Source organism: Entelurus aequoreus, linkage group LG18 (assembly GCF_033978785.1).
Source record: "Entelurus aequoreus isolate RoL-2023_Sb linkage group LG18, RoL_Eaeq_v1.1, whole genome shotgun sequence".
Classification (NCBI taxonomy): domain Eukaryota; kingdom Metazoa; phylum Chordata; class Actinopteri; order Syngnathiformes; family Syngnathidae; genus Entelurus; species Entelurus aequoreus.
This window is the reverse complement of record NC_084748.1, coordinates 10,918,712-10,941,615: the sequence shown is the minus strand read 5'-3', so window position 1 is coordinate 10,941,615 and position 22,904 is coordinate 10,918,712. Positions and strand designations below refer to the sequence as shown.

At 39.2% G+C, this 22,904-nt stretch overlaps 1 protein-coding gene across 1 annotated transcript in view; it reads right to left on the bottom strand.

Annotated features, from left to right (window-relative positions):
- Positions 1-22,904, bottom strand: part of LOC133633785 (voltage-dependent calcium channel gamma-2 subunit-like) — a 111,075-nt gene that overhangs the window by 5,793 nt on the left and 82,378 nt on the right. The window contains exon 3 of the mRNA XM_062026478.1: positions 17,945-18,085. Coding sequence (XP_061882462.1) covers positions 17,945-18,085 — 141 coding nt within the window. The remainder of the gene's footprint in view (positions 1-17,944; positions 18,086-22,904) is intronic.

The window sequence follows — 22,904 nt, the reverse complement described above, 5'->3', positions numbered from 1 at the left end:
AAAACCTGTTCGCGGGCCTGATCCGGCCCTCGGGCCGTACGTTTGACACCCCTGTTATAATGAATTATTTTCCAGGCTCCAATGACTTCAAATATTTCACTTTAAAATGTTTTATGGTGGTAAATATTGCATGTAATGTGTAGTAGCCATATAAAAACATCAAAGTTTTCTTTGACAAAACAAACAAAATAATAGTTCCAGCATAAAATGGACAGATATATCTGAAGTTGATCTCGTAACTTAAGTGTTGAAAGTAAAAGAAAAACCTAATAAAAATGTATCACTTTTTGAGTGGGGCACCTTTTGGATCCCAAATTTAGTGATTTTTTATTTATCTTTTCACTGTGATTGCTCAAAAATATGAAATAATTAAAATCAATGGTGTCCTGCATTATTGATCTTTTAGGGCTCTAATTACTAAATACTGCATATTTTAGTTTTACTATAAAAAAACTAAGTTGTTTTTGACAGAAAAGCCATAAAACATTTTTTTTTAATTTGTATTACTTTATATCAACTTGAAGTTGATATGGAGATTTACTGTAAGCATTAAATAATTAAAAAAAAAAAAAAAAATCAGACTTATTTTTAACATTTTAATGACTGAGACCCTTTATGGTCCCCGGGACCCTTAAAGGTAAAATAAATAAAAAATGCATATATTTTGTTATGGTTTGAAAATGAAAAATATCAAAATGGCCCCCACATGCTTTAATTTTTCCGTGTGCGGCCCTCAGTGGAAAAAGTTTGCTCTAATAACACAAAGCTGCCATGCAGGCTGTTTCTTTCTTTAAAAAATAATATTTAATCAAAATCAACGTCATTATGAATTATTGACCTATTCAAGGCTCCAATTACGTCACATTAAATATTGCACTTTGAGATATTCTTTGGGGAAAATGTTGCATATTTTGTGTTTGCCATATAAAAAACTGAGCTGTTGTTTTTTTTTAAAAAGAAGGGCCTAAAACGAACAAACAAAAAACATAAACAACAATAAAACTTAGAATTGACGGACAGATCTGAAGCTGATCTCGAGATTATTGTGCTAAAAGTAATCAGTAAAAAAAAAAGAAGTATAATTTATTTTTTAACACTTTAATGAGTAGGACCCTTTTGGATCCCCAATAATTTTAGTGGGATTTTTTTTTGCGTGTGTCATTGCTCAAAAAATGTCAATGTTGTTATGAGTTATTGACCTTTTTAAGGCTCCAATTATTTTATAATCTCATATATTCTACTTTAAAATTTAATTGGGGAAAAATATTGCATATTTGGTGGGGGTTTTTCTATAAAAAAAACCTGGGTTTTCTTTGACAAAAAGGGCATACAACTTAAATGTTTAAAAACGTTTTTTTGACAGATAGACCTAATGTTGATCTAGAGATTTAAACTTTGAATAATAATAATAATAATAATACTAAATAATGACGTATTTTTTATATTTTTTTGACCAAAACTCTTTGGGTTCACTGGGATCAAGCCTAAATGTATATTTTTTATACATATATCGTATAGGTTTTTAAAATAAAAAATATCAAAATGGCCCCCGCTTGCTTTGATTTTTCAGTGTGCGGCCCTCAGCGGAAAAAGTTTGGACACCCCTGGGTTAGAGTGTCCGCCCTGAGATCGGTAGGTCGTTAGCTCAAACCCCAAAGACTTTATTGAATTGAATACGAGAGCAGCCAGCATGGACGAATAGAACAGACAAGTCATTGTATTGTCTGCTCGCGGAAAACAAACATCCTAATCGAAGATTTGACTCCCTCGAATGGCCTTGACGCGGTGAACAACAGGACCAGGCTGTTCTGAAAAACACCCCCGAGGACACCTCAATGATGGACGCTTTTGACCTCCCTCCCTCCTCAACGACACCTGGAGTCGAACTTTTGCAGATCGGCCTCAGTCTATGAACATGACATCATCACACCCAAGACAATTGGGCACATACACACACACCTCCCCTCCCCCACCCCACGCCTTCACCACCGCTTGTTTCCCCCTCGGGGTGATGGTCTGCTGGCAGCGCTTCATAGCAGCAGTCGACCTCCCGGGCCCCAAATCCCCCCCACCCCCCTCTTTTGTGAGTTTGTAGTGATTAAATGTAACATGTTATGTGTGCATTGCATGGAGGTTTTTTTCCCACTCCAGACTCGGCCCTCTTAGGAGCCCAGTGTAGATTGTATTTTTTTTTACTTATCTTCTTCCCCAGCGTTTTACCTTTTTCTTATCTTTTACGGGGCGCCTCATGGCGACCCATCAGCGTTCCTGTTCTGTAACCCTTTACACTGTTTGTTTGTCTAATCTTGAACGGGTTTGTGCTGAAAACATAATTTTGTTGTACTTGTGCAATGACAATAAAATCAATAAAAATAATATCCTACGCTGCGTTCGAGGACAGTCGGTAATATCCTGATCCAATGACCACAATGACCTACTCAGTGGCCTAGTGGTTAGAGTGTCCGCCCTGAGATCGGTAGGTTGTGAGTTCAAACCCCCGGCCGAATCATACCAAGGACTTTAAAAATGGGAGCCATTACCTCCCTGCTTGACATTCAGCATCAAGGGTTGGAATTCCCGGGCGCAGCCACCGCTGCTGCTCACTGCTCCCCTCACCTCCCAGGGGGTAGAACAAGGGTGATGGGTCAAATGCAGGGATTAATTTCACCACACCTAGTACCAGTACCCATACCAAAATGTTATTCGATACTTTTCGGTACTTTTTTAAATAAGGGGGACCACAAAAAAAATCGCATTATTGGCTTTATTTTAACAAAAAATCTTAGGGTACATTAAACATATGTTTCTTTATTGCAAGTTTGTACGAGATAACTTGTCTTTTAGTAGTAAGTAAGCAAACAAAGGCTCCTAATTTGTCTGCTGACGTATGCAGTAACATATTGTGTCATTTATCATTTTATTATTTTGTCAACATTATGAGGGACAAGCTGTAAAAAGGGATTATTCATCTACTTGTTCATTTACTGTTAATATAATAAAAGATTTTATTTGTAAACAGCACTTTCCATTGAGTAAACAACCTCTAAGTCAGGGGTCACCAACCTTTTTGAAAGCAAGAGCTACTTCTTGGGTACAGATTAATGCGAAGGGCTACCAGTTTGATACACACTTAAATAAATTGCCAGAAATAGCCAATTTGCTCAATTTACCTTTAACTCTTTGTTATTATTAATAATTAATGATATTTACACTTAATTGAACAGTTTAAAAGAGGAGAAAACACGAAAAAAATGACAATTAAATTTTGAAACATAGTTTATCTTCAATTTTGACTCTTTAAAATTCAACCGAAAAGAAGAAGATAAAAACTAGCTAATTCGAATCTTTTTGAAAACATTTAAAAAAGAATTTATGGAACATCATTAGTAATTTTTCCTGATTAAGATTAATTTTAGAATTTTGATGACATGTTTTAAATAGGTTAAAATCCAATCTGCACTTTGTTAGAATATATATAACAAATTGGACCAAGCTATATTTCTAACAAAGAGAAATAATTATTTCTTCTAGATTTTCCAGAACAAAAATTTTAAAAGAATTTCAAAAGACTTTGAAATAAGATTTAAATTTGATTCTACAGATTTTCTAGATTTGCCAGAATATTTTTTTTGTATTTTAATCATAATAAGTTTGAAGAAATATTTCACAAATATTCTTCGTCGAAAAAACAGAAGCTAAAATGAAGAATTAAATTAAAATGGATTTATTATTCTTTACAATAAAAAAAATAAATTTACTTGAACATTGATTTAAATTGTCAGGAAAGTAGAGGAAGGAATTTAAAAGGTAAAAAGGTATATGTGTTTAAAAATCCTAAAATAATTTTTAAGGTTGTATTTTTTCTCTAAAATTGTCTTTCTGAAAGTTTAAAGAAGCAAAGTAAAACAATTAATGAATTAATTTATTTAAACAAGTGAAGACCAAGTCTTTAAAATATTTTCTTGGATTTTCAAATTCCATTTGAGTTTTGTCTCTCTTAGAATTAAAAATGTCGGGCAAAGCGAGACCAGCTTGCTAGTAAATAAATAAAATTTAAAAAATAGAGGCAGCTCACTGGTAAGTGCTGCTATTTGAGCTATTTTTAGAACAGGCCAGCGGGCTACTCATCTGGTCCTTACGGGCTACCTGGTGCCCGCGGGCACCGCGTTGGTGACCCCTGCTCTAAGTGCTACAGTGTATTAAAAAAAATAATTAAAAAAAATTTAAAATAAAAAAAAATAAATAAATAAAAAATAATACAAATAAAAACTAGAACAGCCATATAGCTAAACCTAGTATGCATACATCTAAAAAAAAAAGGCTTTTTTAAAAAGAAGGGTTTTAAAGCCTTTTTTAGTAGCATACACAGTCTGTGGTACCCTCAGGTGGTCAGGGAGAGCGTTCCACAGACTGGGAGTGGCGTTGTTCGTAGCTTTGTCCTCAGAGGTTGGATTTGGGGGTGAGTAGTTCTTTGAGGATATAATACAATATCTGATATCTTTAATATCTGCTTACTTTCTCTTTCATCATGTTCTATCTACACTTCTGTTCAAATGTAATAATCACTTATTCTTCTGTTGTTTGGATACTTTACATTAGTTTTGGATGATACCCTTATGTTAGGGTACTCGGCACAGTGTTAGGGTACCTAACGCGCATAACGAGGCACCGGGAAAAAAAAACAAAACCCCAAGCCAGTTCAGAGTCGACGCTTCAGACCTGGACAGCTTTACCGGGAAATGGCACAGGCTGAGAGAGCGACGGCAAATCAAGCAAACGTTGAACTCGTGCTCGGCAAAGTTGGCGGGAAGGCAAACGTTTCCCCGCCTTCTGTTGCTGTGGCCGCTTTGGTAGCGGGCTGATCAACAAGGAGGTCTGGGTTCTGAGATCTGCTCCACTGACCATATTTCCACCAGCACTTTTCCCATCTCTCTTTCTTTGAGCTTCTCCCAGGATGCCGTCTCCCTCAGCGGGGTTCAAACTGGAGCAGACGGGGGTTTTTTTTTTTTTTATCCCGCCCGACTTTTATCACATATTTTTTTCCTTTTGTGCTGCCGCAGCCTGGCCTCCCTGCCGGGATGTTCAAATGCACATCCGCTGTCAAGTCCTCTGTCGGCTGTCAGCGCCGTGTGCGGCCAGAAATAGACGCTCGGGACCGACGCCGATAAAGAAAGACGAATAACGCGGCTGAACGGGGGGGGGAAAAAAGCGCGAGGACGACGATTGAGATGTATCCGTGCAAAAAAAAAAAAAAAGAGGATCGGGGACACCTTATTTTTAGCGTGTAATCCCGGCGGCCTTCTCTTAGCCTAGCAACAGGGCGAGAGAGGCAGACATTGAGGGCGAGGGAGAGAGAGCGTGACTTGGAGGGGTTAGACTGATCTAGCTACTGAAGCCCACTGGGCCGTGGCCTAGAACCAGACCAGCAAAGCTGCGGCATGGCAGACTCTGTCTTACAGACTTCACTCTCTGCGGTGGGCACTACCTGATGGTCCGGGTGTTGTTGACACGCCATCAAAAAGGACATTTTTGACCTTCTGACTCGCACTCTTCTATGTGTTTTATATTTATATCCCGATATCAGCAGGATTATTTTTTATTTTTTTTGAGATACCACTTGTTTTTCAACCAATCTTGCTCAAATTTGGCACACATGTGCTTGTCAATCATCTTAAAGTGTGTGCCAAATTTCACAGAGATTGAACGCAACATCGTAAAGTTACAGTCACGGGCGTCCCCCTTCCAATACTCATGTCAGAGCCTAGAGTATCAGCCAATACAATATTGATCAGACTTGATATCAGCAGAAATTTATTTTTAGTGAAATAACACTTAATGGCAGCCATGGCAGGCACTACCTGATGGTCCGGGTGTTGTTGACACGCCATCAAAAAGGACATTTCTGACCTTCTGACTCGCACTCTTCTATGTGTTTTATATTTATATCCCGATATCAGCAGGATTATTTTTTTATTTTTTTGAGATACCACTTGTTTTTCAACCAATCTTGCTCAAATTTGGCACACATGTGCTTGTCAATCATCTTAAAGTGTGTGCCAAATTTCACAGAGATTGAACGCAACATCGTAAAGTTACAGTGAAAGGCGTCACCCTTCCAACACTGATATCAGAGCTTGGCCGATACATTATTGTTCAGAAACGATATCAGCAGGAATTTATTTTTTTATTTTTTGCAATACCACTTGATGGCGGCCATGTTTTCCAACCAATCTTGCTCAAATTTGGCACACACGTGCTTGTCAATCATCTTGAAGTGTGTGCCAAATTTCACGGAGATTGAACGCAACATCGTAAAGTTACAGTCACGGGCGTCCCCCTTCCAATACTCATGTCAGAGCCTAGAGTATCAGCCAATACAATATTGATCAGACTTGATATCAGCAGAAATTTATTTTTAGTGAAATAACACTTAATGGGGGCCATGGCAGGCACTACCTGATGGTCCGGGTGTTGTTGACACGCCATCAAAAAGGACATTTCTGACCTTCTGACTCGCACTCTTCTATGTGTTTTATATTTATATCCCGATATCAGCAGGATTATTTTTAATATTTTTGAGATACCACTTGTTTTTCAACCAATCTTGCTCAAATTTGGCACACATGTGCTTGCCAATCATCTTAAAGTGTGTGCCAAATTTCACAGAGATTGAACGCAACATCGTAAAGTTACAGTGAAAGGCGTCACCCTTCCAACACTAATATCAGAGCTTGGCCGATACATTATTGTTCAGAAACGATATCAGCAAGAATTTATTTTTTTATTTTTTGCAATACCACTTGATGGCGGCCATGTTTTCCAACCAATCTTGCTCAAATTTGGCACACACATGCTTGTCAATCATCTTGAAGTGTGTGCCAAATTTCACGGAGATTGAACGCAACATCGTAAAGTTACAGTCACGGGCGTCCCCCTTCCAATACTCATGTCAGAGCCTAGAGTATCAGCCAATACAATATTGATCAGACTTGATATCAGCAGAAATTTATTTTTAGTGAAATAACACTTAATGGCGGCCATGGCAGGCACTACCTGATGGTCCGGGTGTTGTTGACACGCCATCAAAAAGGACATTTCTGACCTTCTGACTCGCACTCTTCTTTGTGTTTTATATCCAAGTGATCATAGGATTAGCTCTGGTTGGGTTGGTTTTTAGGACCAATCACAAAACCAATATTGTCTCTTTGTTAAGTTAAAGTACCAATGATTGTCACGCACACACTAGGTGTCAGGTTCAAACACTGATGATATCTATTAAACAAGACAAGAAGCAAAGAATCAAACAGAGACAGAATTAAAATTGGACTCAATATTGAGGAGAGTCGCCTGTACACTGTACCGTTGTACAGTATCTCAGCACGCTCTGGCGAAAGATTGTACTACTCATTCTTTATTTGACTTTCCCCGACCACATGACCACCGCTGCTTCCATAGGGAAGTCGGTCGTAAACAGCGTTGCCTTTGGTTACCGAACAGTTCAAAAGGAGAGGTCGTAAAATAGTTCAAAAAGACGTCCGTAAACCAGTTCAAAAAGGAGGTTCAAAAAGACGTCGTCTGGAAATTGGGCAGATCCTGTCTTCTCTCTGCTTTGAAGTCCTTGGGTTAGAACAGTATCTTTCTGTTGATTACCATACATGAAAGAACACAGAAAACCCTTCATGTGGCTTTCCCCCTTACACAGTGGAGTTTTAAGAGCCTTCTTCTTGGTAGGTTTCAAAGGTTTAGGTAAGTAGGAAGGTAGGTAGGTTTTTTGTCTTCTCACCGGGCACTCAAATGTAACACAAAGTTTTTGTGATAATTTAGAAACAATTATTCTAACACTAGCTGTGGTGAAAATTGTCCTCTGCATTTGACCCATCACCCTTGATCACCCCCTGGGAGGTGAGGGGAGCAGTGGGCAGCAGCGGTGGCCGCGCCCGGGAATAATTTTTGGTGATTTAACCCCCAATTCCAATCCTTGATGCTGAGTGAGGTAATGGGTCCCATTTTTATAGTCTTTCGTATGACTCGGCCGGGGTTTGAACTCACAACCTACCGATCTCAGGGCGGACACTCTATCCACTAGGCCACTGAGTAGGTCTTTGTGGTCATTGGATCAGGATATTACCGACTATCCTCGAACGCAGCATTTGAACCTCTCCACCATGGAGCAGAATATTACAGACAATCCTCGAAAGCAACATTTGAACCTCTGCACCATAGAGCAGAATATTACAGACAATCCTCGAAAGCAACATTTGAACCTCTGCACCATAGAGCAGAATATTACAGACAATCCTCGAAAGCAACATTTGAACCTCTGCACCATAGAGCAGAATATTACAGACTATCCTCGAAAGCAACATTTGAAACTCTGCACCATAGAGCAGAATATTACAGACTATCCTCGAATGCAACATTTTAACCTCTGCACCATAGAGCAGAATATTACAGACTATCCTCGAATGCAGCATTTGAACCTCTCCACTATAGAGCAGAATATTACAGACTATCCTCGAACGCAACATTTGAACCTCTGCACCTTAGAGCAGAATATTACAGACTATCCTCGAACGCAACATTTGAACCTCTGCACCATAGAGCAGAACATTAAAGACTATCCTGGAACGCAGCATTTGAAACCTCTCCACCATAGAGCAGAATATTACCAACTATCCTTGAACGCAGCATTTGAACCTCTCCACCATAGAGTAGAATATTTTAGACTATCCTCGAACGCAGCATTTGAACCTCTCCACCATAAAGCAGAATATTACAGACAATCCTCGAACGCAACATTTGAACCTCTCCACCATAGAGCAGAATATTACAGACTATCCTCGAATGCAACATTTTAACCTCTGCACTATAGAGCAGAATATTACAGACTATCCTCGAATGCAGCATTTGAACCTCTCCACTATAGAGCAGAATATTACAGACTATCCTCGAACGCAACATTTGAACCTCTGCACCTTAGAGCAGAATATTACAGACTATCCTCGAACGCAACATTTGAACCTCTGCACCATAGAGCAGAACATTAAAGACTATCCTGGAACGCAGCATTTGAAACCTCTCCACCATAGAGCAGAATATTACCAACTATCCTTGAACGCAGCATTTGAACCTCTCCACCATAGAGTAGAATATTTTAGACTATCCTCGAACGCAGCATTTGAACCTCTCCACCATAAAGCAGAATATTACAGACAATCCTCGAACGCAACATTTGAACCTCTCCACCATAGAGCAGAATATTACAGACTATCCTCGAATGCAGCATTTGAACCTCTCCACCATAGAGCAGAATATTACCGACTATCCTCGAATGCAGCATTTGAACCTCTCCACCATAGAGCAGAATATTACCGACTATCCTCGAATGCAGCATTTGAACCTCTCCACTATAGAGCAGAATATTACAGACTATCCTGGCACGCAGCATTTGAACCTCTCTACTATAGGGCAGAATATTACCGGCTACCCTCGAACGCAACATTTGAACCTCTGCACCATAGAGCAGAATATTACAGACTATCCTCGAATGCAGCATTTGAACCTCTCCACCATAGAGTAGAATATTTTAGACTATCCTCGAACGCAGCATTTGAACCTCTCCACCATAAAGCAGAATATTACAGACAATCCTCGAACGCAACATTTGAACCTCTGCACCATAGAGCAGAATATTACAGACTATCCTCGAATGCAGCATTTGAACCTCTCCACCATAGAGTAGAATATTTTAGACTATCCTCGAACGCAGCATTTGAACCTCTCCACCATAAAGCAGAATATTACAGACAATCCTCGAACGCAACATTTGAACCTCTGCACCATAGAGCAGAATATTACCGACTATCCTCGAATGCAGCATTTGAACCTCTCCACTATAGAGCAGAATATTACGGAATATCCTGGAACGCAGCATTTGAACCTCTCCACCAAAAAGCAGAATATTACAGACTATCCTGGAACGCAGCATTTGAACCTCTCCACCATAGAGCAGAATATTACAGACTATCCTCGAAAGCAACATTTGAACCTCTGCACCATAGAGCAGAATATTACAGACAATCCTCGAACGCAGCATTTGAACCTCACCACCATAGAGCAGAATATTACCAACTATCCTCGAAAGCAACATTTGAAACTCTGCACCATAGAGCAGAATATTACAGACAATCCTCGAACGCAGCATTTGAACCTCTCCACCATAGAGCAGAATATTACAGACAATCCTCGAACGCAACATTTGAACCTCTCCACCATAGAGCAGAATATTACAGACAATCCTCGAAAGCAACATTTGAACCTCTGCACCATAGAGCAGAATATTACAGACTATCCTCGAAAGCAACATTTGAACCTCTCCACTATAGAGCAGAATATTACAGACAATCCTCGAACGCAGCATTTGAACCTCTCCACTATAGAGCAGAATATTACAGACTATCCTCGAACGCAGCATTTGAACCTCTCCACCATAGAGCAGAATATTACAGACTATCCTCAAAAGCAACATTTGAAACTCTGCACCATAGAGCAGAATATTACAGACTATCCTCGAATGCAACATTTGAACCTCTGCACCATAGAGCAGAATATTACAGACTATCCTCGAACGCAACATTTGAACCTCTGCACCTTAGAGCAGAATATTACAGACTATCCTCGAACGCAACATTTGAACCTCTGCACCATAGAGCAGAACATTAAAGACTATCCTGGAACGCAGCATTTGAAACCTCTCCACCATAGAGCAGAATATTACCAACTATCCTTGAACGCAGCATTTGAACCTCTCCACCATAGAGTAGAATATTTTAGACTATCCTCGAACGCAGCATTTGAACCTCTCCACCATAAAACAGAATATTACAGACAATCCTCGAACGCAACATTTGAACCTCTGCACCATAGAGCAGAATATTACAGACTATCCTCGAATGCAGCATTTGAACCTCTGCACCATAGAGCAGAATGTTACAGACTATCCTCGAATGCAGCATTTGAACCTCTGCACCATAGAGCAGAATGTTACAGACTATCCTCGAATGCAGCATTTGAACCTCTCCACTATAGAGCAGAATATTACGGAATATCCTGGAACGCAGCATTTGAACCTCTCCACCATAAAACAGAATATTACAGACAATCCTCGAACGCAACATTTGAACCTCTGCACCATAGAGCAGAATGTTACAGACTATCCTCGAATGCAGCATTTGAACCTCTGCACCATAGAGCAGAATGTTACAGACTATCCTCGAATGCAGCATTTGAACCTCTCCACTATAGAGCAGAATATTACGGAATATCCTGGAACGCAGCATTTGAACCTCTCCACCATAGAGCAGAATATTACAGACTATCCTCGAATGCAGCATTTGAACCTCTGCACCATAGAGCAGAATGTTACAGACTATCCTCGAATGCAGCATTTGAACCTCTGCACCATAGAGCAGAATGTTACAGACTATCCTCGAATGCAGCATTTGAACCTCTCCACTATAGAGCAGAATATTACGGAATATCCTTGAACGCAGCATTTGAACCTCTCCACCATAGAGTAGAATATTTTAGACTATCCTCGAACGCAGCATTTGAACCTCTCCACCATAAAACAGAATATTACAGACAATCCTCGAACGCAACATTTGAACCTCTGCACCATAGAGCAGAATATTACAGACTATCCTCGAATGCAGCATTTGAACCTCTGCACCATAGAGCAGAATGTTACAGACTATCCTCGAATGCAGCATTTGAACCTCTCCACCATAGAGCAGAATATTACAGACTATCCTCAAAAGCAACATTTGAAACTCTGCACCATAGAGCAGAATATTACAGACTATCCTCGAATGCAACATTTGAACCTCTGCACCATAGAGCAGAATATTACAGACTATCCTCGAACGCAACATTTGAACCTCTGCACCTTAGAGCAGAATATTACAGACTATCCTCGAACGCAACATTTGAACCTCTGCACCATAGAGCAGAACATTAAAGACTATCCTGGAACGCAGCATTTGAAACCTCTCCACCATAGAGCAGAATATTACCAACTATCCTTGAACGCAGCATTTGAACCTCTCCACCATAGAGTAGAATATTTTAGACTATCCTCGAACGCAGCATTTGAACCTCTCCACCATAAAACAGAATATTACAGACAATCCTCGAACCCAACATTTGAACCTCTGCACCATAGAGCAGAATGTTACAGACTATCCTCGAATGCAGCATTTGAACCTCTGCACCATAGAGCAGAATGTTACAGACTATCCTCGAATGCAGCATTTGAACCTCTCCACTATAGAGCAGAATATTACGGAATATCCTGGAACGCAGCATTTGAACCTCTCCACCATAGAGCAGAATATTACAGACTATCCTCGAATGCAGCATTTGAACCTCTGCACCATAGAGCAGAATGTTACAGACTATCCTCGAATGCAGCATTTGAACCTCTCCACCATAGAGCAGAATATTACAGACTATCCTCAAAAGCAACATTTGAAACTCTGCACCATAGAGCAGAATATTACAGACTATCCTCGAATGCAACATTTGAACCTCTGCACCATAGAGCAGAATATTACAGACTATCCTCGAACGCAACATTTGAACCTCTGCACCTTAGAGCAGAATATTACAGACTATCCTCGAACGCAACATTTGAACCTCTGCACCATAGAGCAGAACATTAAAGACTATCCTGGAACGCAGCATTTGAAACCTCTCCACCATAGAGCAGAATATTACCAACTATCCTTGAACGCAGCATTTGAACCTCTCCACCATAGAGTAGAATATTTTAGACTATCCTCGAACGCAGCATTTGAACCTCTCCACCATAAAACAGAATATTACAGACAATCCTCGAACGCAACATTTGAACCTCTGCACCATAGAGCAGAATGTTACAGACTATCCTCGAATGCAGCATTTGAACCTCTGCACCATAGAGCAGAATGTTACAGACTATCCTCGAATGCAGCATTTGAACCTCTCCACTATAGAGCAGAATATTACGGAATATCCTGGAACGCAGCATTTGAACCTCTCCACCATAGAGCAGAATATTACAGACTATCCTCGAATGCAGCATTTGAACCTCTGCACCATAGAGCAGAATGTTACAGACTATCCTCGAATGCAGCATTTGAACCTCTGCACCATAGAGCAGAATGTTACAGACTATCCTCGAATGCAGCATTTGAACCTCTCCACTATAGAGCAGAATATTACGGAATATCCTGGAACGCAGCATTTGAACCTCTCCACCATAGAGCAGAATATTACAGACTATCCTCGAATGCAGCATTTTAACCTCTCCACCATAGAGCAGAATATTACAGACTATCCTCGAATGCAGCATTTGAACCTCTGCACCATAGAGCAGAATGTTACAGACTATCCTCGAATGCAGCCTTTGAACCTCTCCACTATAGAGCAGAATATTACGGAATATCCTGGAACGCAGCATTTGAACCTCTCCACCATAGAGCAGAATATTACAGACTATCCTCGAATGCAGCATTTTAACCTCTCCACCATAGAGCAGAATATTACAGACTATCCTCGAATGCAGCATTTGAACCTCTGCACCATAGAGCAGAATGTTACAGACTATCCTCGAATGCAGCATTTGAACCTCTGCACCATAGAGCAGAATATTACAGACTATCCTCGAATGCAGCATTTGAACCTCTGCACCATAGAGCAGAATGTTACAGACTATCCTCGAATGCAGCATTTGAACCTCTGCACCATAGAGCAGAATGTTACAGACTATCCTCGAATGCAGCCTTTGAACCTCTCCACTATAGAGCAGAATATTACGGAATATCCTGGAACGCAGCATTTGAACCTCTCCACCATAGAGCAGAATATTACAGACTATCCTCGAATGCAGCATTTTAACCTCTCCACCATAGAGCAGAATATTACAGACTATCCTCGAATGCAGCATTTGAACCTCTGCACCATAGAGCAGAATGTTACAGACTATCCTCGAATGCAGCATTTGAACCTCTGCACCATAGAGCAGAATGTTACAGACTATCCTCGAATGCAGCATTTGAACCTCTCCACTATAGAGCAGAATATTACGGAATATCCTGGAACGCAGCATTTGAACCTCTCCACCAAAAAGCAGAATATTACAGACTATCCTGGAACGCAGCATTTGAACCTCTCCACTATAGAGCAGAATGTTACAGACTATCCTCGAATGCAGCATTTGAACCTCTGCACCATAGAGCAGAATGTTACAGACTATCCTCGAATGCAGCCTTTGAACCTCTCCACTATAGAGCAGAATATTACGGAATATCCTGGAACGCAGCATTTGAACCTCTCCACCATAGAGCAGAATATTACAGACTATCCTCGAATGCAGCATTTTAACCTCTCCACCATAGAGCAGAATATTACAGACTATCCTCGAATGCAGCATTTGAACCTCTGCACCATAGAGCAGAATGTTACAGACTATCCTCGAATGCAGCATTTGAACCTCTGCACCATAGAGCAGAATATTACAGACTATCCTCGAATGCAGCATTTGAACCTCTGCACCATAGAGCAGAATGTTACAGACTATCCTCGAATGCAGCATTTGAACCTCTGCACCATAGAGCAGAATGTTACAGACTATCCTCGAATGCAGCCTTTGAACCTCTCCACTATAGAGCAGAATATTACGGAATATCCTGGAACGCAGCATTTGAACCTCTCCACCATAGAGCAGAATATTACAGACTATCCTCGAATGCAGCATTTTAACCTCTCCACCATAGAGCAGAATATTACAGACTATCCTCGAATGCAGCATTTGAACCTCTGCACCATAGAGCAGAATGTTACAGACTATCCTCGAATGCAGCATTTGAACCTCTGCACCATAGAGCAGAATGTTACAGACTATCCTCGAATGCAGCATTTGAACCTCTCCACTATAGAGCAGAATATTACGGAATATCCTGGAACGCAGCATTTGAACCTCTCCACCAAAAAGCAGAATATTACAGACTATCCTGGAACGCAGCATTTGAACCTCTCCACTATAGAGCAGAATATTACAGACTATCCTGGAATGCAGCATTTGAACCTCTCCACTATAGAGCAGAATATTACCGGCTACCCTCGAATGCGACATTTGAACGGTTCAACCCTGGCGAGGCGTTATTCCGAGGCTCGGTCGTGTCCGGTGTTTTCCTTTTTCTTTTGTTTCTTTCCGCCACTACCTCCTCCTCCTCCTCCTCCTCCTCCTCCTCCTCCTCCTCCTCCTCCTCCTCCTCGCTCAATGTTTGAGCTGTATCTAAACAGGGACGAGCAGCACAGCCTGTTCTCACAGGAAGTGACCACAAAGCTCACTACGCCCACAATGAGAGTCGGGAGGATTGTTCGCACAAATCCTCTGATTCACAAACACCGGTGTGAAGGACGAGGTTGATTTCTGTCAAAGACATCAACGAGCCTCCTCATAATTCCATATCTGATCGGTGCCTTATTGATCTGAAAGGACGCCTGGTTCAGGTAGTTCAGCTACTAACCCTCGGCGATTCCCTGAAGTTTTTGAACGTTAAAGGTCTTTCTCAGGACCCAAAAGGGGCTCAGTCTTAAAAGTAAGTCCTATATTATTTATTTTTACTTTCAATGCTTAAATCCCAAGATCATTCATTACCATGAATTGATTTACGTGGACCCTGACTTAAACAAGTAGAAAAACTTATTCGGGTGTTACCATTTAGTGGTCAATTGTACGGAATATGTACTGTACTGTGCAATCTACTAATAAAAGTTTCAATCAGTCAATCAATCAACTTTAGATCTTTCTGTTGATATAAAGTCAAAACATTCTTTTTATGTTTTATGCCAGACCTGGGCAATTATTTTTGCCTCGGTGGGCCAAATTTAGAGAACAAAATGTGTCTGGGGGCCGGTATTGTCAGAATAATTGTATCTAAGTTATCACAAAGCTTTCTGTTACATTGAGTTCCCGGCGAGAGGACAAAAAGCTGTCTTTGATCCTACCAAGAAGAAGGCTTGTAAAACTCCACCGTGTAGGATGGGAAGCAACATGAAGGTGTTCTGTTTCTTTGATGTATTTATTGATTGATTGCCTGAGACTTTTATTAGTAGATTGCACAGTACAGTACATATTCCGTACAATTGACCACTAAATGGTAACACCCGAATACGCTTTTCAACTTGTTTAAGTCGGGGTCCACGTTAATCAATTCATTGTATTGTAATCAACAGAAAGATTTAGTTTTGACCCGAGAACTACAAAGTGGAGAGAAAGCAGGATCTGCCCAAGTTACAGGCACATCTTTTTTTTAACTCTTTTACAACCTTTTCTTTGAACTGTTTTACGACCTTTTCTTTGAACTGTTCTGTAACCAAAGGCGATGGCTGTTTACGACCCCCCTCCCTTAGAAACAGCTGTTACCATGTAGTCAGGGAAAGTCCAAATAAAAGAGGAGGCGTACAATCTTTCGTCAGAGCGAGTTGGAACACCGTACAAGGGTACCGGTGTACGCGCTCTCCTCAATTGAGACAAATTCTGTCTCTGTTGAATTCCTTGCTTCTTGTCTTGTTTAATAGATGTCATCAGTGTTTGAACCTGACAGGTATATTTGATTTTCATCAACACTAACACAAAACCTCACAATAATTGAATGCTAAAAACGTTATGACAGACCGCCTTAAAAAACGGAATGGAATTGACTTTTTTTTTTTTTACTGAAGGAGACACCCAGAATGTACATGAAAATAAAGAAAGTGGGATTCACAATATTAACTCTGAACGATAAAACACTGAATATTGACAACATATGAACGCCACACCTCTCCATCGACATATTTTACAAGCAAGCGAAACGCGACAAAAAATGCAACAAACACGGCGAAATATGAGCACAAAGGGTAAAAAAAACAAAAACCCCACCTACAATCTGATATATCTGATACATCACTAAGCTGTAGAACAGGGGTGTCAAACGTACGGCCCGGGGGCCGGATCAGGCCCCCGAACAGGTTTTAGCCGGCCCGCGGGATAAGTTTGCTAAATATAAAAATGAGCCGAAATTTTGGAATGAAAGAAACCGCCGTTCTAAATGTGTCCACTAGATGTCGCAATAGCAATTCTTTGTATCATTGGGGATGATGCTACATATGTAAAAAAAAAAAGAAGTAACCACATGATGTGAGTGCACCAGTCCAGGAAAATGATCAAAATACATGAATAACATGATTTTGATATTATTTTTTTTATCTTGATAGATTGAAAATCAACACCAATGATTTGACTGATGAATATTATCACATAATTTATTCAGAAAGTATAAATAATGACAAATAAAGATAGAATACTGTTAACCACAACATGTAAGTGTAAAAAAAAAACCCAACAACATTATGATTTGTACATTTTCAGAATGTGCTTGTTCTATTTAAAAAAAAAAAGAAAACAATCTGAAGTTGTCTTTATTTTTAAGTTATCGTGCCGTGATTTTACCAGTCCGGCCCACTTGGGAGTAGATTTTCCTCCATGTGGCCCCCGATCTAAAATGAGTTTGACACCCCTGCTGTAGAACTTCCTGTCCCTGACACCTGTATTTCAGGCTGGAAACGCTCCCCACCCACACCGCTTGGTGCCTCGTCTGAGATTACCATAGTAACTATCAATCATCAATCAATCAATGTTTACTTATATACTTATATATTTACTTATATATTGGGGGCGGTATGGCGTAGATTGCTAAAAGGAGAACGGGTGCGAGGAGCCAGTGCTCAAAGGGCAGGCGTAAAGTTACTGCATAACACACCAAAACGGACGTAGAACTACAAAATAAGAGCGCTCGACGGGGACCGAACACAAGACTAGACTATGCAAGACTGAAGAAAGGGTTAGGGACGGTACCTGCGGAGACGAAGAGGATGCCGGCGCTGAGGATGATGTTGTGGCGTGACTTGTAGAACTCGCTGGCAGCGATGCAGAGCCCCGCCATGAAGAGCAGGATCACACTGAGAATAGGGAAGATACTGGAGGCCCGCACCGCACCTGCACACACAAACTACACTTGTCAGCTCCGCCAGTTGCACCCATGATGTCATCAATGACCACACTTGTACCCTGGGTTTTAGATAGATAAGATAGGTCTTTATTGTCATTGCACAAATACAACAAAATTATGTTTTCAGCACAAACCCGTTCGAGATGAGACAAACAAACAGTGTACGGGGTTACAGAACAGGAACGCTGACGGGTCGCCATAAGGCGCCCCGCCCCGTAAAAGATGGGAAAAAAGTCAAACCCTGGGGAAAAAGATGAGTAAAAAAATACAATCTAGACTGGGAGTTCGGGGATTGAGAAGCGAGAAGACACACCTTTTAAGAGGACTAGGTGTTGGTTCATACCATGAAGTTCGGTCTAAACCAGGGGTCGGCAACCCAAAATGTTGAAAGAGCCATATTGGAGCAAAAATACAAAAAACTAATCTGTCTGGAGCCGCAAAAAAATTAAAAGCCATATTACATACAGATAGTGTGTCATGAGATATGAATTGAATTAAGAGGACTTAAAGGAAACTAAATGACCTCAAATATACGTACAAATGAGGCATAATGATGCAATATGTACATATAGCTAGCCTAAATAGCATGTTAGCATCGATTAGCTTGTAGTCATGCAGTGACCAAATATGCCTGATTAGCACTCCACACAAGTCAATAACATCAACAAAACTCACCTTTGTGCATTCACGCACAACATTAAAAGTGTGGTGGACAATATGAGACAGAAAAAGAAGTGGCATAAAACACGTCCTAGGAAGTCGGAGAAAGTTATATATGTAAACAAAATACGGTGAGTTCAAAGACCGCCAAAATTAGTAGGACAAAACGGCGCTCGCATCAGTGAAGCATGTTTAATATAAACAGTGTGCTTTATAACAATTAGGGAGGTTTGTGTCATGTTTGTCCTCCTACAGAAACCATATTAAAACCCAAAATATTTTTTTTCCCGTCATCTTTTTCCATTTTTCACACATTTTTGAAAAAGCTCCAGAGAGCCACTAGGGCGGCGCTAAAGAGCCGCATGCGGCTCTAGAGCCGCGGGTTGCCGACCCCCGGTCTAAACCCATGAAAATGTCCAACAAAACCAGTAAAGCAGTCGTCCACACCTTTGCCAAAATTAACACATTGATATACAAACTCCGTTTCCATATGAGTTGGGAAATTGTGTTAGATGTAAATATAAACGGAATACAATGATTTGCAAATCCTTTTCAACCCATATTCAGTTGAATGCACTACAAAGACAACATATTTCATGTTTAAACTCATAAACTTCATTTTTTTTTTTGTAAATAATAATGAACTTAGAATTTCATGGCTGCAACACGTGCCAAAGTAGTTGGGAAAGGGCATGTTCACCACTGTGTTCCATGGCCTTTCCTTTTAACAACACTCAGTAAACGTTTGGGAACTGAGGAGACACATTTTTGAAGCTTCTCAGGTGGAATTCTTTCCCATTCTTGCTTGATGTACAGCTTAAGTTGTTCAACAGTCCGGGGGTCTCCCTCGTGCTATTTTAGGCTTCATAATGCGCCACACATTTTCAATGGGAGACAGGTCTGGACTACAGGCAGGCCAGTCTAGTACCCGCACTCTTGTACTATGAAGCCACATTGATGTAACACGTGGCTTGGCATTGTCTTGCTGAAATAAGCAGGGGCGTCCATGGTAACGTTGCTTGGATGGCAACATATGTTGCTCCAAAACCTGTATGTACCTTTCAGCATTAATGGTGCCTTCACAGATGTGTAAGTTACCCATGTCTTGGGCACTAATACACCCCCATACCATCACAGATGCTGGCTTTTACACTTTGCGCCTAGAACAATCCGGATGGTTCTTTTCCTCTTTGGACATCCACAGTTTCCAAAAACAATTTGAAATGTGGACTCGTCAGACCACAGAAAAACTTTTCCACTTTGCATCAGTCCATCTTAGATAAGCTCGGGCCCAACGTTTCTGGGTGTTGTTGATAAATGGCTTTCGCTTTGCATGGTAGAGTTTCAACTTGCACTTACAGATGTAGCGACCAACTGTAGTTACTGGCAGTGGTTTTCTGAAGTGTTCCTGAGCCCATGTGGTGATATCCTTTACACACTGATGTCTCTTTTCGACGCAGTACCGCCTGAGGGATCGAAGGTCACGGGCATTCAATGTTGGTTTTCGGCCTTGCCGCTTACGTGCAGTGATTTCTCCAGATTCTCTGAACCCTTTGATGATATTACCGACCGTATATGTTGAAATCAAATATATATATATATATATATATATATATATATATATATATATATATATATATATATGTATATGTATATATATATATGTATATATATATGTATATATATATGTATATATATATACATATATGTATATATATATACATATATGTATATATATATACATATATGTATATATATATACATATATGTATATATATATATATATATGTATATATACATATATATATACATATATACATATATATATATATATATATATATATATATATATAATATATATATATATATATATATATATATATATATATATATATATATATATATATATATATATATATATATATATATATATATATATATATATATATATATATATATGTATATATATATATATATATATATATATATATATATATATATATATATATATATATATATATATATATATATATATATATATATATACGTTTGATCAGTGTTTGATGCCCGTATGGCGGCGAGCTCCGTAGAGACCGTCCTGTTTGACGGCTGCCTGATCATCTAAAGGTGACCTCAGAGTTGGCAGCGTACCAAGCATCACCCGCCACACCCCCACTACCCCTTCATCCTATTTGTTTTAACCCCATCTCCTCCTCCTTATTGACGTGCTGTCGCCGCAAATTGTCTTCAAGGTGGAAGGCTCGTCATAGCACACCAAAGCACACACAGACACACACATTCTTGTATTTCTTACCTTTTTGAGACCTCCGAAAAATGCCTACCTCTTTAGGACCACCCTTTCTAGATATATAAAAATGTGTATTTACAACATGAATAATACATGCATACTATGCAAATATAAAAAAAGCTTGTTGTGAAGAATGAGTTGGAATTTCACAAGAAAAAGGTACAATTTTGGCAGTTTTATAATAAAAGTCGTAATTTTACAAGAAAAGCGCAAGTCAAAATTTTACAAGAAAAACTGAAAATTTGCGCAATATTATGGTGAAATTTGGAATTTTACTCAATAACAGTCGCAATTTTACAAGAAAAGCTTAAAAGTTTTGGCAATTTTTGGAAAAGAGTCGTCATTTTACTCGACAAAAGTCACAATTTTATAAGAAAACTTTAAAATGTTGGCAATATATTAATAATAATCTGAATTTTACTCGGCAAAATTATGACAAAAGTCATAATTTTACTCCAAAAAATATCACTGTTTTACGAGAACAACCAAAAAAAATTGGCGATATTGTGATACAAGTCAGAATTTTATATGACAAATGTCGCCATTTTGCATTAAAAAGTAATAATTTAACATAAAAAGGTAATAATGTTACGAGAAAACTTTGCAATATTACAGAAGCGGAAAGAATATGAGAAATTGTTCCCGATTTTATAAGAAAAAAGTCGGCACATTGTGAGAAAAAGACTGCTTTTAGTAAAAGATTGTTGTTTTTTGTTTGTAATTGTTTTTTAATCTTCATTATTTACTGCAAGTTATTACAGTATGTCTCTATATACATATTTATTTAATTTTTTTTATTAATTTTGGCCTAGGGGGGCTCATTTCAATTTCTTATACAAACTTGTTATTTCATATGTTGACCAGAGGGGGAGCACTTATAAAACCGACACACAGTCAATTTGAAAAATCCCTCCTTTTTGGGACCACCCTCATTTTGATAGATTTCACCACCAGGGGTGCAAAGGAGACATTTTCTATTAGATCCAATGGTTTTCCGTATTGGAAACTTCACACCTCCTCATATGTTGATGTCTCAAGAAGGGTGGAAATCCAAGCACACACGCGCACACACACACACACACACACGCGCACACACACACACACACACACACACACACACACACACACACACATTCTTGTATTTCTTACCTTCTTGAGACCTCCGAAAAATGCCTACCTCTTTAGGACCACCCTTTCAAGATATATAAAAATTTGTATTTACAACATGAATAATATACGCATACTATGCAAATATAAAAAAAGCTTGTTGTGAAGAATGAGTTGGAATTTCACAAGAAAAAGGTAACATTTTGGCAGTTTTATAATAAAAGTCGTAACTTTACATGAAAGCGCAAGTCAAAATTTTACAAGAAAAACTGAAAATTTGCGCAATATTATGGTGAAATTTGGAATTTTACTCAATAACAGTCGCAATTTTACAAGAAAAGCTTAAAAGTTTTGGCAATTTTTTGAAAAGAGTCGTCATTTTACTCGACAAAAGTCACAGTTTTATAAGAAAACTTTAAAATGTTGGCAACATATTAATAATAATCTGAATTTTACTCGGCAAAATGATGAAAAAAGTCATAATTTTACTCCAAAAAATGTCACTGTTTTACGAGAACAACCAAAAAAAATTGGCGATATTGTGATAAAAGTCAGAATTTTTTATGACAAATGTCGCCATTTTGCATTAAAAAGTAATAATTTAACATAAAAAGGTAATAATGTTACGAGAAAACTTTGCAATATTACAGAAGCGGAAAGAATATGAGAAATTGTTCCCGATTTCGGGCTCATTTCAATTTCTTATACAAACTTGTTATTTCATATGTTGA